Source organism: Cryptomeria japonica, chromosome 2 (assembly GCF_030272615.1).
Source record: "Cryptomeria japonica chromosome 2, Sugi_1.0, whole genome shotgun sequence".
Taxonomy (NCBI): Eukaryota; Viridiplantae; Streptophyta; class Pinopsida; order Cupressales; family Cupressaceae; genus Cryptomeria; species Cryptomeria japonica.
In genome coordinates this window covers 173,896,321-173,911,028 of record NC_081406.1, presented here as the reverse complement: position 1 = coordinate 173,911,028, position 14,708 = coordinate 173,896,321, and the positions used below count along the sequence as shown (strand labels likewise).

Below are 14,708 nucleotides of genomic sequence, written 5' to 3'. Positions count from 1 at the left end.
CTCGCATTTTGGTGAGCCGGGCACTTTTAACATTTTGTATATTTCTAATTTGGCATTTTAAAATCTAATTATGCATAATGAGATTTATAGAATCTAACTATGTTTCTATTTCACATGTAATTAAATTACTTATTAAACTTTATTTTTACCAAAACTATGAGTTAGATAATAGCTTCTTACATTTCATGTTTCTTGCAATCATTCATGTACAACATTAATGTATTGCATTATGAAGGTTTCAAATATTTTTCCTTCATTCAAATTATCTTTCAAGGATTTCATACACATTTCATGTTCCTCTATGATGATATTTTTTAAAAAATTAATGGAATATTTGGTAGATGTTTCCAATGAAACCCTCGCCAATCTTAGAGATGATACTGAAATGAATCATACGTCTCCTAGAGTATATTTTGTTCATGAGGAAAAAATCAATAATCCTATCAATGATCCCTCTAGTAGAGATACAACATTGAAGAGTAACTTTGAACCAACCTCTTCTCACAAAGATACTTTGGTGCAAGATGCACAAGTTAAACATGTTAATCTTAGTACATCTACCACTCTAGATCCTCCTTATTCCGTTAGAGCTTATGTTAATGACCAACATATTTTAAGGCAAGAAGATGTTATACCTTTTATTAATGACCTATCTCCTAACATAACATTGAGAAAAGATGAAGCTTTAGCTAATGAGAATACTTCTTCCCAACCTAACAAAGTGGATATCAATAGTAGTGATAGGAACGAGAATATTTTTACAAAGCATATGCCTTCCTCATCTATTCAACCATTTTCCCTTCAACATGTCCTTACACAACAAATTACAAATAATTTCATAATGAAAGTCCTTCTCCTTCCAATTGAAAACATTTTATGGGGTTGGCTCACAATACACTAGAGAAGGTGCAGAATTTCCCCCTGCTTCCTTACCAATCCTTTTACCAAAAGATCAAAATCCTCATCTTCCTATTCAACAAGAGAAAATAGTTCTTGAAATAGAAAAAAAATGTATTTTTGAACCTTATAAAAACTAACCAAATTTCCTTACTTCCTAAAAATAGTAAAAAAAACACTTAAATCAAGGGATCTCACTAAATATTGTCTTTTTTAGCATATGCATGCTCATATTATTGATGATTGTATGGAATACAAAAGACGTCCAAATACTTGATGTTATGACACTTGATATGCAAATATTTCTTTCTAAAAATAAAATAATATATTCGCACTCACTTCACCTATTATGTTGCTTCTCACTATGTGATCTTAGTAGCTTGCCTATTTAGGGCTCTTTTTAATTCGTGGTGGTACAATTTCATGTGCAATCATACTTGTGTAGCAACATAAAAGCCTAGTTATTCTTGTCTCTACATTGGATGCAAGAGTAGTTTGTTCAATATTTCCATCTTTCCCTTCATGAAGGGTATGTGCAAGATCATAGGGAGCGAAAAAGTGGCGATGTGAAAAAAAAATTATGTTTTTTATTAGCCCAAAAATGAAAAAAAACATGTTGACTTTTTAGTTGGTTTGAGTGACAATACATGTAGTCATGGCATTCACCTTAGGTGCACGGATATCACACCATATATAAAATTGGTTTTCTAAGTTCAATTTTTAGATATTTAAATTTGTCATTGATGCTATAAAGTGGATATCAATGATAGTGTCCATTTTGTCAATTTCATGAAAATAAAGGCACACTTTTTGGGGATTTTCATTTGTTAAAAAGTAATGGTAAGTAAAGTCTTATTAGATGTGATATTGATATTCAAATGATAGACTCAAGTTCTATTTACTATTACTTTTCTTTCTACTTTAGACACTATCATTTTGTGTTACTTCAAGTTTGATGATATGGTTAGTTAAAATTAACTGATTGACATTAATAGTAGTGAACGTGAAAACCACCACTTAATCTGATTGATGAAATTTGTATACTTTATCATTATACAAAGAACTTCTTTGATGGTTTTCCTTATTTCTTATCAATGAGTAAGTACATGCTATGTATTATTCTCAGAGCTTAATGATGTTAACTTCTGATTCTAAATATTAATGGAAGACTACACAAATAAATGTAATTTCATTGAAACTTTTGATTATTACCTCATCGTTGATCTCAAAATCTTTTATTCTTTTTTGAGAGCTATTTATTCTACAATAAAATAGTTAAAATACAACGTGTTCAACATAATATATGAGTCAACCCGTCCAATGGTACATTTCCCCTAGAGAATAGAATCGTCTAGTTCAACTTGGAAGCTTCATTAAAATTCCACTTCTTGCCATCTTCTTTAGACAAAGAAATGATTGAAGATTCCTCAATCACAGCTTTAACAAGTACACCGTATTGGCAGCACCTCTAACGACTATTTCTCTCATTAGCCGACAAAACGGTAGGTTTGCGCGAGTATTTTAATGATATAAAGTCACCAAAATTTGGAAAATTAAGTCTAACATATATTCCTTCCGTCAAGCTTATATTTTAAAAAATTCATTTTAATTTCAAAGTCAATTTAGAGGAAGCGGATACATCCAAATCCCTACAATTTCCTCGTAATTGGTCTTCTGGAAGCATGGAAATTGAATGGTCACGCTCTTTTTAAGTCACGCTCACAACTGGCCTGCAAAGCTGTGTTCACATTCTAATCCCACATTACAGAGAAGATGGCATTAAAAAATACAGCCGCCTCATTTAAAAGTTGTTGATCAACTCCGCGTGATTCGAAACTCATATAGTTTCCACGAAGAATTCCAAAATGTCTCCTTTCTTTCCTATATATTCATCTCCCAAACACCAAAATACTTGCACTCCGAAATCTTTGGGTTTCACTGTACCGATCACAAAAGTTCTGCACCATAGTAAAAAGCTTATCCTCGACGATTTCTGTGAACAAAGCCCATTTCTAATATATCAAAATGAAGGTAAGTCTAGATAGCTATTTATATATAACTTCTCTTCATGGATCCATTTCGAAGTTTGAACTGATACGTAGTTTGTCTTCAAAATTAGCAGAAAATGGTGTTACAATTAACAATTGAGAACGAGAAAAGCAAGAGGAAAGCCCTCAAGGTGGTCGCAAAGGTTGAAGGTATGCTGGCTTCTTTTTCTCGCCTTTAAATCCTAAGCCTAGATTTTTCCTGCTACATAATCTGATGAATGTATATTTGTATTGCAGGGGTGGATTCTGTGGCTGTGGACATGGAGACAAAAAAGATGACAGTAACTGGGAAAGCAGACCCTGTGAATGTTACATCAAAGCTCAGGAAATCAGGTTTTTCCCATGCACAGCTGCTAAGTGTAGAACTTATCAAGGAGGAGAAAGCTGAGGGGGAGAATAAGGATGTGGAGATAGCAGCGATCCCAAACGTTTTGTATGTCCAAAGACCACATTATTATTATGATTACACTTATGTCGACAGGCCTTATTTTGGTTAAACTTACGTCAGAGATAATCCCAGCAGCTGCACAATATGCTTAATTGTCATGTACTTTGTGTCTCAATTATACCAACTTTCAGTTTCTGAAGTCACATGTTTCTGAAATGTTTTGATTCCCATTGGAATAGAGGTTTTGTACGGGCCAACTCTTTCGTCTGTAGGAGATTTTGTTAACTACTTCAGCAGTAATTTCTTCTTTTCCTTTTAGAAGGGTTATTAGAAAGACAAATAAGCATTCCCTATGCTTAATCTTTGACCAATCCAATTAAGGTGAATGCGGCTAAGCCCAAATTAAACTAGATTGTTATTTAATAATTGTTGGTCAATTCAAACGGTCTAATTATGGATCACGGCTTAGGGTAGCAATGAAAATGCACCTTACGGATCATCCTCAACTGACTTGAAAGGATGTTTCTTGAAAATAGGTCTATCCCTATCCTTAATCGCGACCACCAAAGGGGTAGAAACACTAGAAGCTGGAGCCATTTTGAATTTAAGGTTTGCAGAAACTTAAAGCATGAACAAATAAATACCTTGATTCACAATTGGGTGCTGAAATCACTTTAGAGTCACTGAGATCACTGTTGAAATTGCCAAATTGCTTCGCTCTTCTTCTCTGCACTATTCTCTTGATCGCATTGTGACAAATAAAACTTAGAAATGCACTTTTATCCTTCGAAAACCTAATTCTTAATTGCAATAGATATTGCAACTGGTTACCATGATTTTCATAGAGTCACTTACCAGAGCACCAATTCTTCTTTGAAACATTCATATAACATCTCCACATATGATTCAATACTTTTGCAACCTTTCGGAATTGATTGTAGATCACTGAAGAGGGGGTTCTTATAATCTACATGAAGAGTTCCCCCTAAGGCATAAAGCCCTAGTTACCAGATAAAGGTCTTGCACCAGATTCGGATGCAGATCCATTTTCTGCTTTAGATTCATTTTTTCTAACCCACACGTTCTCATGCTTTTCTCTGATCTCTTCTACCTTCACTTTTCACTTTTCATCTGATTTTGTCTTGTCTATCGGAACACTGTTCTATCTTCTACAATACTTTAAAATGTGACCGGTTTTATTGCATGTGCAACAAATAAAATTATTCTGCATAGGTCTGAAGTTCATTTGATTTGGTCTTATCCTATACTGGTTAAACATCCCAAAAGCATAGAATCTCTTGTTTTGGAAGTTATTCATTACTAATCTACATATATTTGACTTGTGACCAAAATTATTGCATACAAAACACTGTTTGGTAGAGGTAGGAGCATTATTCATGTTGTTCATTCCATTATTCATCATACTTCTACATTGATTTTCTATATGATTGAATTTATTGCACGTAAATCATCTACCATTGAATTTATGAGCATTAGGCCCTATATTACCGAAGGATTGTTTATCTTCTTCTGATTAGGTTTTCCATCGCCTTGTCCATATCCAGAGGATTATTTTTTTCTAAAATCCATGTCCTTGCATATCCTTTCCATGTCTCTGACTTTCTAGCATCTCATCAAGCCTTGCTGAACTAGCTTTGAATTTGTCTTTGTAGTCATTAGTAGTAGAAAGTTCATCTCTCAAGGTAGCAATCTGTCTTTAAAGTTCTTAACCATTGTTTCTTGACTATGTCAACTCAAGATTCAACTGATCATTCTCATAGGTAAGTCTGAAGCATTCGTTGGCTCTTTCATTCAATGATTGTGCCAGATTCTCTTCATTCTTCTTTCCCTCCTCAATATCCTTAGTCAGCCTCATCGCAATGGATTGCATCTCATTCTTGAAGGCAATATTTTCTCTTTCAAGCTTGTCACATTCATCAGCTTTACCCTGATATTCCATGATCTCCATCACCATCATTTCTATTCCTAAGGTAAACCACTTTAATTCAACATTTTTATTATGATTTGGCCTTTTTCACACTACGGATAAGCTCTCTTTATATCAATCATAGTTGTTTTGGTGATGGGAACATCTACATGGGGATTGACTTAAAGGAAAGCCCTTATATGAAATAGCACTTTTCCCCTATTTTATGTGTGTAGGTTTGGATCTAACCATAGAGAGTTTCATAGTTGTGCACAGCAGATAGTAGAAGATGGTCCCAAATTTTGGATAGATGAAAACACCTAAACTAGGGAACCCTCCAACCTTGTTTAACACTTTCCAACTAATGTTTAAAGAGGGTTACTTACAAATCTCCTGATTGTGAAATTGATTCATTTTGCTAGTTTGAACACTCCTAGGATTAGAGTACCCTCCAATTGTGTCCAACACTTTTGGCTCTAGATTTTAACTATAGGTTCATCTTTGTATCTTATTTCTATATGTGAGCTACTATGTTTGTTTTCTATTCTCTATTTCATTGTTATTATTGAAAGTTGTCATTTTTCTATCATTTAACATAGTTCATTCACACACTTCACAATCTCAAACTCATTGCAACAAAAGAATCATAAACCACCAATGTTCAATTTTGTTATTATTACTATGGATGAACCTAATTACGATTCTAATGATATACCACAAAGATTTGAGATCCCATTTTACATCCCTAGGTTGAACATCTTATTTCCATATGTATCAGTAGTTTCATTAATTTTAGGGTTATTAAGGTAGGATAGTTTGCCAAGTTAAATAGTAAAAACACAAAAGAAATTAAACATGGGGTCTGGACATAGGATAAAGATAAAAATAAAAACAAATAATCTAAATAAGACCATAAAAATAACATGGTAAAGGGAACATGTATGACTAGGGGTAACTTAAACTAGGAAAAAGTGGTCAAAATGACACAATATGGATAATAATAGGCTAGGGTAAAATGAATACTAAATATAGGGTCTAAAAATTCCATTAATATATATTAATACATGGGAATATTTAGAAGATGGGAACCATGGACTAAGTCAATATTGTGCTATATAGCATGCTATATGTGAGAATATATTTGTGCTCATCACTAATATTCTTATACTACTATAGTACATTATTGTGGTTTTGGTCCTACAATGATGTTTTTCTAACATCTTTTCTACTAATATGTATTTTATTTTAAACATGTTCCTTTAGGTGAACCATCTGAATCACGAATACACTTGTTTATATTATATGGTCTTGTGGCATTTATGTGTAGACATTACGATTAACTTGGTCTTTGATATTAATTTTTTTTTAAGTTGGACATTGGGATTATTGGTGTGGCCTATCCACCACTATTACTTTGATTTGTAAGTACCATACCTTTTATATTTATATAGCCCCCTAAGTTGTATACTATAGAATTTTAGTGGTGTAATATTTAAAGTGACTATATATTGGATTAATTTGAGCATGTTCCTCTAAGTAAATTATTTGAGTAAAACAAGTAAAAAGATTGAGTGTTTTCCCCCAAAAGAATAAGTTCCATAGAACAATTTTTCCTCTTTTTTTGAAAGTGGGACACCAAATAATAAAAATTCAGTTTTTAAATTCACAAGATCAATAAAATCCTAAAATTCCCCAAAATAAAATCATTTAAATCACTATTAATCAAATACAAATAAAACATCGTGCCCATTAAACTATTTCATTATCGCACTAAAGATCAAATATCAATAATATTTGTATTATAATAACAATAATGGATGAATAACTAACTATGCACCAACACTCTTCATTGGTTGTTCATAATATGGATAAGGGTAACCAATCATCACCTCAATAGTGAACCAGAGGTATGATCATGTGAATTAGGGATGAATCATCCCAAATAAGAACAATGTCTTACGCCAGGAAACATGTTTCACCATTGTGCTATCTCCTATCAACACCGTTGGGGAATATTGACATTACTTAGACCTATGAAGCTAGGTGGAGTCTATTTCATGTATCTACATCAATCAAAACATACTAACACCTATGCATACATATCCATATAGTGAAATATACTAAAAAGATCATTAATCATTCCCCGATCGAGGTCACATAGTAAATATCGTTAGTAACATCATGTGTCATCAAGTAATCACATCATCGTCAATATAATCAAAACATTCCCATATTATAACCTAGACATCATCACATACATACCTTTTTTTTAAATCATTGGAAGGGAATTTTAATATCATATGCATTCTCATATATTTGAATGTTGTGATATCACCTCTTTCCATTTAAATATCCATTGAAATATAACAATGTTACTTTCAAATAATTAACTACACTAATAACAAGGTAATTTCCCCTTTGTCAATTCCATGAAAAATTAAGGTAATTTTTATGGGATTCCCATTTGTTAAAACGTAATTGTTTGTTATTTCCGATTACTTGCCTAGCATATTTGAATGTAAGCTAAACTAGAAAGAGGTCTTATTGATCTGGGTCTTCATAATAATATGATAGTGAATATTGTTAGACACGTTATTTTATTGTATTTATGTCAAACAAAGTGTATATAAAACTTTTCTAATCACAAGTTCTATCATTGAGAACTGATACTTTTAAGAATTTATTTTAATGTTATTTTTTAGATTGCCTTTTATTTTATAGTTTTGAAATGAGTTAAAGAAAAACTTGAAGATTGATCACCACATTCAACAACTCAAATAGAAAATGCCAAAACTTATAAGTAGGAATAATCTTTTCCTATTCAATCTAAAAAGGCCTTTCTATTAAATAAGATGCATAGGTTTTCCTCTTAAAATATTTACATATCTTATTCCCTTTTCAAATGATTATATGAATGTAATCGAAATTCAAAATTCTTGTAAAAGACAAAATTTGATGGAAGACATTTTTCTTATGTAAGAACCTTCTTCAAGTTTTTTTCAAATAGTTATTTGTGTATAGTCAATATTTCACAGCAATGCGATTTGCCTCTATACTATTTATCCTTTTGTAATTTTTACATCTTAAATTAGAGGATGGTAGAACATTCAACCTATGTTTCCTACTATTTTTTTTTCTTTCCACTTTAGACACCATTGGGATAGAAGTTTTGTACGAGCCAACTCATGATTTGTATGTAGGCGATTTCATCATCTTCAACAGTAATTTATACCTTATCCTTCTGGATGGATTATTAGAAAGGCAAATAAACACTCTATGCTTTATCTTTGACCAATACAATAAGGTTAATTTGGGTGATGCGATTTAATTTCATCATGAAAGAATGATTAGTGAAAGAATCTAAAAGAGAATCCAAGGATGAGGAAGTATGCTTTATTTAAGAAAAGTGGGTTCTTTTGTGTATCGTTGTATGTTTCTAATGTTTCCTATGAAACTTGGGACATATTTTTTATTACGGGAAAATTGGTTTTGAAGGGCCCCTAAATTTCTTTACATCATAGATTCAAAAGATAGTCATTAGAGTCCACCAGAAAAATAAAAGACAACAACCATAGAAAGAACAACTGGCCGAATAGCAACAAAAAAGACTCAGCACATAGAAATGAAACACTAGGCAATAGTGAAAGCAGATAAACATAAAAACAACTAGGCCTAGGTGAATTTCTTTAGCAATTTGGCAACTTCCAAGTCCAATTGTTCCATTGTCACAATAGTCCCCTTGAGGTCTTCGATGTCCCTACTTTGATTTTTCTTCTTCCTGGTACTTACTCTTGTTCTTTTTCCGGGACTAGCTTTCTTATCTTCAAGGGTTTCGTCCTCTCCCCAATAGTGTCCTTGGGGTCCTTATCCCCCTGGACTTGTTCGAATTTTCTAATTAGGACATTGATACTATCAGAAGCAGTGTTTAAAATCTTGTAACTCTGCTCCCCAATATTTTTGATTGTCTTCTCAATATCTTCCATCTTCTTTTCAGTTTCCCCTTCCCTATCTTCAAGGGTTTTAAAGCTATTACATTGGGAATTTATAATTTCCTCTGCATTGTTGATAGCTTTAGTCAACTCACTTAAGCAGTTGAGTAGAGAGTTGAATTTGTCAGTGCCAATAGCTTCCCTTTTTCTTCTGGCTTGAGATAATTTGAACCTCCCCACTGTCTGTCTCCATGTCTTCTTCACTCTCCTCTTCTTCCTCATATCAGCTGTCAACGTCTTCCCCCTACTTTTTCTGACTAATCAACCCTTTACCATGTTCCTCTTGTTTGGTTTTCCTTTTACACTTGCTCGATCAGGGGGTATGGGGGTCCTCCTCAACATCTGCCTCTATGGTGTACCCCTCATAATCTTCATCATCTGAATCACCCAAATCATCATTAGACTCAGATACCTCAGATATAGCCTATTGAACAATGGTGTTCTTGATATGGTTGTATAGGACCACCATAAGACCCTCATTTAATGCAGGGTTAGTCTTGGGATTAGAGATAGCATCCATAATCCTGACATTTAGGGCACATAATAGGTAGTAGGGGAAGGCAAGTTTCTCCTTTCGCTAGAAATGATTAAGAAGAATAAAATGGTAACTATAAACTCTAGTATATCTACCATCTAAAGTTATGAATTCCATGAAACCAAAGAAAATCCATCGCCAGAGCTTCTTGATTACCTTAGGGGAGTAGTAGGTGTGGCTTCCCTTGACCAGTTTCGCTTTCTCCACCTCATCCTTGAGGAATTTATTCACAATTGCTTCTGATAGCTTCTGGTCCTTGTAGAATTTGATTCCATCCATTGGTAGACCAGTCGCCTCTGCGATCATGGTCTCATTAACCTTAACTTTCCTGCTACCAATGATCAGGGTACCCTTTTCCCACCCCTTTTTGAATATCCTAGTGATTTCTGTCTTCTTTCTTGCATTATTTTCATGTAATCTGATGTGTTTGCCACTTGCAACACAACCCAAACATGGGGACGGTCCTATCATTTATCTATTTTTGTAGCCTTCACACACTTATGATATCCACCCATCATCTTATCAGTTTTAACAGAATGTAAATTCCAGCAAATACCGCTCTTCTTTACAAACTTTCTTTTTTTAAGAAACAAAGAAGAAGCCTCTAGAAGCAAATAGAGCTTCCTCAAGCTTTCCCTCCAAATGGAAAAAACACAAAAAGCATATGAGATTTTATGGCAATTAATATCGTTCCTTCTCGGTTGATTACGAAACCGTTTCATGATGCCATGGCCATCCCTACCATATAGAAATAATATCAAATTCTACCTTGTTTTCCATGATATCTCTCATAATTTATAATGACACTTACCACTTGAGGGAGCTCCCCCTCTCCATACAAAAATATAACTGCCCATTCTGCACGGCCTCATTGGCAACCCAATCAACCCTCTTGTTGGACTCTCTATAAACATAAGAGATGTAATATTGGTTGAATCCATTCAAGTAACTCCCTGTTTGTGTCGATAATATTTTTAATCGTCCACGATGGATGTTGATTACCGATGAGGTAGTTGATTATATTATTAGAGTCTCCCTCCAGCCATATTTTTTTGGCTCCCACTTGATGCGCTAATTTAATGGATTGGACGGTGCCCATGGCTTCATCCAGGTGATTATTTTGATACCCCAAGGGGAAAGCAACCGCCCCCATACAAAAGCCAGCACTACTCCGGATAACTCCACCACAATCAACTGGTCTTGGGTTCCCTTTAGCAACCCCGTCAAAGTTAGCCTTAATCTAGTCATTAGGAGTAGAATACCAGCAGCACTTGGGCAGAAATTTGTTAGTGTGTTCCTTAAAATGTCTTTTAGCTTCCCAAAAGTGTTCATCAATTAGTGACCAACATAAAAAATACAATTTATAGTAAAACTCAAGGGATCTTGACACATATGATTAGCAAAGTGATAGAAGATAAAGAGATAGAAATTGTTTTAACTTGGTTGGGATTATAATGAAACCATGAGGAATCATCCTAATGTATTTCATCTCTTAAGTTGCAAGATAAATTTCAAAACAAACAACAAACGGTTATTCCTAATTCACTAAAAAATATAAGACAAAAATAAACTAAATGAAGTATTTCACCTAATAAAAACCCACTTCTTTATTATGGATGTGTCTCAAGAGCTAATATAGACCTAGAAAAATTATCTTCAAAATCATAAATTTAATTTGCAAAATAAGTGATAGCCTACTAATGGCCCTTGGCGTGTTTTATATCCAACGGGGTGACCTTGATCCTATCAACCATCTTCCCAAAATTTTATGAGGGGTTTTTCAATTGATTTTGAATACTATAGTGAATCTAAAACTCTTAAAAAAATGTGAAACGAACTTGCAAGTGAAATGTTATGAGAGCCAATTATACATAAATAAAATGTTAAAGAAGAACCTAGCTCTTAGCTTACAAATACGATTATGTATCAAAATATTTATAAGTAATATAATTTTTAATTTATATATTTTAATTAATTCAAATCTAAGAGTAACCATGAAAAACATAGTAATGATGGTAAATGGTGCACTGAAACTCAATAAAGAAACTAAGCTAGGGGAATAGTTTTGGGAACAAGGTGCTAGATTAACCAAAATAGGTTTTGGGGTTTTAAAGTGAACTAAATTAGAAACTATAAATCTAAAGAACTCAAGTGATAGTTTGACATAAAAATGACTCACAATTCCTAATCTATCAAGAAAAAGAAAATATAGGATTAATGGTAATGAAATTGGTTATATATTATTAGTAAATTTCAAGTATGAAGGTGAATTGAAGATGAATTTAATAAAACAAGAGAGAGGGGTGTGGGTGGAAACACATTAAGGAAAAGGCCTCACTAATAGAAATGGGAATATTGAGAGCTAGAAAAATGATTAAAAAGGTGATTCAAGTATATGGTGATGTCTTTGATGTCTACAAGAAGAGTTATGAAGATAAGAGTACAATTATTTGAAATAAAAAATATTTAAGATAAATAATTCAACTTGTTAAAACCATTGAAGATGAACCACCTATTCTCATAGATTATATAGAAAAATTGTCTAATAAAAAATTAAAATATCTAATGCATTCAATATGAAGCTAAATAACTCTTAGAATTTTTGAAGCAATTTTATGGAGTCTTCTATAATAATAAATATGAAAAATTATGCAAGCAAAGATAATTCTCTAACAATTAGTTGAATCTCACATTTTTATAGTATGTTAGTGCACCATGTAGACATCCATGTGTAGTTCTTACATATAAGAAAATAGGATTAAAAAATTGAGTACTCCAATTTCAATAGAAAGAGGGGTTTCTAACAAAATATATTTATAAAATATCATTGTTTTTATCTAAACGCAAGTTTTATGTAGTGTGATATTGGAAGGGTATACAATTTACAACATGATATTTTTCCCCCACTTTAGTCAACATATATTTTTTCACTGAATCTATGAGCTAAATTAGAGTTATAATAATTTTACCTTAGATTCATAGTGTATGCATATTCTTCAATCTATGTGGCTTTTCCCCCTATCAAGATACATATAGAGGTGCTAAGATGCCTTCCATAAAACTAAAATTTACACCACTATACAATTTAAAATTTACACCACTTTTTGTGCCCCTACCTTAGTGTGACCAATTTTTAGCTCTTGTCCAACCAATATCTCTACCCTTTCACCTTGAAATTTATGTCATTTATTCACATGGTGGTGTGAAATTCTAATTTGGTCTAGTTCCACCCTATCTCTATCCTGTTCACTATTTTTTGGGTGGACAATGGAGTCTAGGGCACTATTGTCCAAGGAAAGTGGCACGTGGGGTGTCATTATCTAAGGAAAGTGGCATGTCAGACACCCTTGTCCTCCTAAGCTAGACCCAATTTTGAAAAAATATCAATGCACATTTCTCGCTTCTTGGTTTCAAATCACGATGTCTAAAATTTGAGTTTTGGAGGTCGACCTAATCGATGAAATACCTTAATAACCATATATAAGAGCATTTCTCTAATTCATTTTCACATCCATTGTCATCAACTCATATCATAAGCATCTATTATCATCAAGTTTTTAGAATCAAGAAACATTTCGTTCCACCATATCCTTCAAGAATTCTTCAAGATATAGACATCATGGAGTAGAAAATTAGATCAATCTTCATACAAGCATGTATGTTTTATTAGGTCATTCAGATCATGTCATGTTATTGAATCAAAACTTGTGATCACATTCAAAGAGTATTGCATCATCAACCTAACATCATCTATTGTGGATATAAGGTATATTATTCATCATTTACTTTATAATTTCAACTCATTTCAAGGTTTATTTGAAAACTAGGTTTTTGACTTAGGAAAATCCTTATTCCCAATATCTTTCTCTATTTTTCCAGGCATAGTTTATAGGTTCAAGAGCTGTAAATCTGGAAATACGCAAAGTAGATAGAGACAATCAAATCCAAATGTTGTAGCCACTAAAAGAATAGGACATGGTCACTCCACACTCCATTGTTTGAAGAATTTCCCACAAATATTTTGGGGTAGATTTTGAGAACATTCTAATTCAGAAAAAATAAATTTCATCCACATCAAACATTCTAGGGATAGGGTCACTCAAAGATTCATTGACCAATTTTTAAGTCCAAATTATTGTTATAGGTTCATCTCATCTTCCTTATCTCATATCAATACTTACAGCTTCATATAAAATCTATAAATATCCATTCATGGTCATTTATGTCACTTTTTCATCTTTATCCCTAGTTCTAGCTTTCAACTTTAATATTTTCAATATCCAATTTAATCTCCATAAAGAGTGCCATCTGAAATCAATCGTCATCCATCCCTTAGATGTGACACTATTTATTTAACCTCTCTTTAATGTAAGGATCGCGTGAAAAAGGTTTATTGCTTATTTACATAGCTAAACTGGTGAATCCCTATTTCACCACCTCGCATTTTGGTGAGCCGGGCACTTTTAACATTTTGTATATTTCTAATTTGGCATTTTAAAATCTAATTATGCATAATGAGATTTATAAAATCTAACTATGTTTCTGCTTCACATGTAATTACATTACTTATTAAACTTTATTTTTACCAAAACTATGAGTTAGATAATAGCTTCTTACATTTCATGTTTCTTGCAGTCATTCATGTACAACATTAATGTATTGCATTATGAAGGTTTCAAATATTTTTCCTTCATTCAAATTATTTTTCAAGGATTTCATACACATTTCATGTTCCTCTATGATGATAGTTTTTTAAAAATTAATAGAATAGTTGGTAGATGTTTCAAATGAAACCCTTGCCAATCTTAGAGATGATACTGAAATGAATCATACCTCTCCTAGAGTATATTTTGTTCATGAGGAAAAAATCAATAATCCTATCAATGATCCCTCTAGTAGAGATACAACATTGAAGAGTAACTTT

The 14,708-nt window shown here is 32.8% G+C and overlaps 1 protein-coding gene across 1 annotated transcript; it reads left to right on the top strand.

Moving 5' to 3' along the window:
* The first annotated feature begins 2,824 nt into the window (after positions 1-2,824).
* LOC131051748 (heavy metal-associated isoprenylated plant protein 39) lies at positions 2,825-3,532 on the top strand. Its single transcript, XM_057986356.2, has 3 exons — positions 2,825-2,928; positions 3,020-3,095; positions 3,183-3,532. Exons 1-3 carry the CDS (start codon positions 2,923-2,925, stop codon positions 3,440-3,442), a joined length of 342 nt encoding a protein of 113 aa, XP_057842339.1. The 5' UTR covers positions 2,825-2,922; the 3' UTR covers positions 3,443-3,532.
* Positions 3,533-14,708: the final 11,176 nt, after the last annotated feature.

What these genes read in the sequence shown, in the direction of transcription:
- LOC131051748 (XM_057986356.2), top strand. An exon ending in GGTGGTCGCAAAGGTTGAAG is followed by an intron (nt 3,096 to 3,182) that starts GTATGCTGGCTT and finishes TTTGTATTGCAG; the next exon opens with GGGTGGATTCTGTGGCTGTG.